Source organism: Drosophila nasuta, chromosome X (assembly GCF_023558535.2).
Source record: "Drosophila nasuta strain 15112-1781.00 chromosome X, ASM2355853v1, whole genome shotgun sequence".
Lineage (NCBI taxonomy): Eukaryota > Metazoa > Arthropoda > Insecta > Diptera > Drosophilidae > Drosophila > Drosophila nasuta.
This window is the reverse complement of record NC_083459.1, coordinates 9,224,269-9,227,618: the sequence shown is the minus strand read 5'-3', so window position 1 is coordinate 9,227,618 and position 3,350 is coordinate 9,224,269. Positions and strand designations below refer to the sequence as shown.

The 3,350-nt window shown below is 36.9% G+C and overlaps 1 protein-coding gene across 1 annotated transcript; it reads left to right on the top strand.

The window, feature by feature from the left end:
- Positions 1 to 253: 253 nt before the first annotated feature.
- LOC132795502 (pancreatic triacylglycerol lipase) lies at positions 254 to 3,050 on the top strand. Its single transcript, XM_060806241.1, has 4 exons — positions 254 to 495; positions 555 to 709; positions 2,120 to 2,596; positions 2,650 to 3,050. The coding sequence occupies exons 1-4, from the start codon at positions 254 to 256 to the stop codon at positions 3,048 to 3,050; spliced, it is 1,275 nt and encodes a 424-aa protein (XP_060662224.1).
- Positions 3,051 to 3,350: the final 300 nt, after the last annotated feature.

Sequence of the window (3,350 nt, the reverse complement as noted above, 5' to 3'; positions counted from 1 at the left end):
AAGCGGTCCAAACTATTCAATATAATTCTCGTTTCGTTGCTCGTGCTTATCCGTCTGTTTATCTCCGTCTCTTTGTCTCTCTGCCGGAATTCATTGAATTTATTTTTGTTTTATTTTTTTTTCTGTTTTTGTTTATCAACTTGAACGCTTTCGCGCTTCAGCATATCAAAAATTTTTCGCGATCATTTTTAGTACAACTTTAATCTATTTTTATCGGTTTTCTTCATTGTTTTTAATTGTGTAAAATATTTGCATGCCAAGACACGTGAATTGGCGGCAAAGCAGCCAACAAAAACAACGACAAAATTGCAATGCAGCATTTGCCTGGATCTATGGCTGTCTGCTGCTCTTCGGTAGCATTTGTGGCTCTCAAGCGCATTTGCATAAATGGAATATACTACAAAAGGGTTTTCGATTGATGCAGGAGAGAATGCTGAGAAGCAGCCTTGAACGCGCTCATCTCAACTATGGCATTGTTTTTAAATGCAGCACAATGTAAGTATGTCATCGAATTGTATTTTCGATTTTCTGCTAAAACATCAAACAAATAACAGCTCCGATACGGATCATGGCTATGAGGGAAATTTCAATTTGCAGCTGGGAGACCTCAGCGGATTCCGACGTTTGAATGCCAGAAAGAAATTGGCTCTCTTTCTGCACGGTTGGAATGATCAGGGCAGTAAGGATTGGGTCCAAGAATTACTATTGAGTAAGTAAACGTCATAAAAATTCTTCAATTTTATTGACAAGTCTTAGAGAAATTCAATTAATAAACTTAATGTTGATTTTATACTTCAATTCATAAATTATAATTAAAGACTTATTTTTTGTAGCTATTTAAAAGACTACTCTTAATGTTTGCTTGATAGATACATAAATTGTCATACTTTATTTCTTTCACTGATTGAGCGATGCCAATAAAACTCGAAGCTTTACCGTTAAAGTTGCAACCGTTTTTACGAAAAAATCGAAAAAATCAATAGTCATGATCATCATCACTATTTTATGGACTTTATTATACAATAAATGTCTTTTTATTATTTATGAATTTATTTGTGTCTTTTCGATCGTGTTCTTTTCTTTTGTTCCCTCCGCATTAACTTCTGTTTTTGAGCAACATTTACATAAATATTCATAAATTCACCCAAAAGGGCGCCAACTATTAAGACTTATAGTTGGTAACTATGTTCAACTGGTCATGCAAGTCTCGTAGTGAATTTGAAGTTTGAAATTTAGCAGAGAGAGCGTGAGCCCTAAATAGCGAGCGAAAGAGAGAAGAATGAGGCAAATAATGTGTCAGATACAAGTGCCAAATTTGTAGCTGAAAAGACGAGGTATAACTTTATAAACTTAAAAACTTTATAAAAAACCTTTAAAATAAAAAGAGTGAGTTCAAGTAGGAAAATAAATTAGTAAAATTAATTGATTGTAAAGTTTATTGTTAAACAATTAAATGAATTTATGATTCGCTGTCAATTTTCTTTTCATCATGTTGAGAATGTTTTTAAAAGCATCTTTCCAGGCTGCAGACTGCATATCGCGAAAAATAATTCATATCACCTGCATTTCAATTGAATTCATTATGTTTGTAAAGAATTAATCCATCAGCACAATACAACTCTTCACATTTTATTCAAAGGCCATATTTTTCTGTGTCAGAATTCTTTTGACTTTACCAGCAGTCATATATGGGCAGAGTGATAGGCAGAGCAGCAGCTTAATATTCACGTTACTACACTTTAAACACACTAGCGGACATTTTACATATGACAATTTAACTTCAGTTCGGCTAATTTTATAAGCTTAAAGCAAGAATTATAATTGCAGTCTTTCTTTAAATGAACTACAATATTATTATCATATTCTAAATATGGCCTTCGGTGTATATTAGTATATTTGCGGTATAATAATTTGGTATACATATTTTAAATATAATAGCACATATTAGATTTTAACTATTGTATTTGTGATTCCTAGAAATTTGAGTGCGATCTGTATATTTCTGTATAGCGGTCAATCTGGTATATTTTGACCTATTTGGTATATTTCGAATATAGTACTTTTTAACCACAATCTGTATTCGCACATTATTTAAGACTCTCTTTCCTCTCATTAATAGACTGGACTGTATTTGGCGAGGGTTACAATGTGTGCGTTGTGGACTGGGGAAATCTTTCGCAAAACGATTACAAAAGCGCCTCGATGTCCATCTTCGATGTTGGCCTCACAGTGGCGGGCATAATCATTGCTCTGGAGGAGATGCGTCCCAAGCATTTCGATCGACGCAACGTGACGCTGGCGGGCTACAGCTTGGGCGCACATGCAGCTGGCTATGCGGGAGCCGTGCTGCTCGGCAAGGTGGAGCAGATTATTGGACTCGATCCCGCTGGACCGCTGTTCACGCTGCCAGCGGCAGTTTCGCCCAAATACCGTTTAGACGAGACCGATGCACAGTTCGTTCAAGTGCTGCACACTTCGGGCGGCACTTTGGGCACCAGCTTAAAGTGCGGTCATGCTGATTTCTATCCGAATGGTGGCAGAGCGCCGCAACGCAATTGTTTGATGTTTGTCAATCTGCGTGAAATGCAGAACACAAGTGAGTTAACAATAGAATACTATGCATAGTTCTCTACTAATTTCTGTGCTTAGATCCGATTGCTTGCAGTCACTCGGCAGCTGCCATCTTCTTTAAGCAGTCCATGGATCCCCAGTATCCATTTGTCGGCTATCAATGCGATAGCTATCGAGAATTTGCAGCCGGACGGTGCAATGGCAATCGACGTGCTCGCTTCGGCATTCATTCGCAGCGTCGCACACAAGGTAGCTTTTATTTCGACACCACTTCCAGCCATCCGTATGTGCAGCGACAGCGCTGGGAGCGACGACGACGCTGGCAAAGGAAAAGGGCACGCAAACTCATTGCGAGAGCAGCGAAAATTCCACAGACAACGGCAATTGCCGTGGCAAGGTCCGCGGCAGGTGGCGAGCAACTGCGACGACGTTATTGGACTCGCAGCTGGACGCGAAGAAATAATCGTTGTCACTTTTAATAGCTATAAACATCATAAATTTCCAATTCGCTAGTGATAGCAGCGAATTCAATAATAACAGCTTTTAACCACAATTCATAAATTATATCGAACTATAACTTATTTTTTTTCATTTTCATTAAACTTTAATTACAAATTTCACAGAAAAGAATAACCAAAACAAAAAGATTGTGAAACATAATTCATAAAATCAAACTTAACAATAATAGAATTAAGCAAATGTTTTTTTTTTTATATAATAGTCTTAAAATTATGTAAAATATAAAGTTATTATTCTACTTGTACATGTTTTTTTGTATC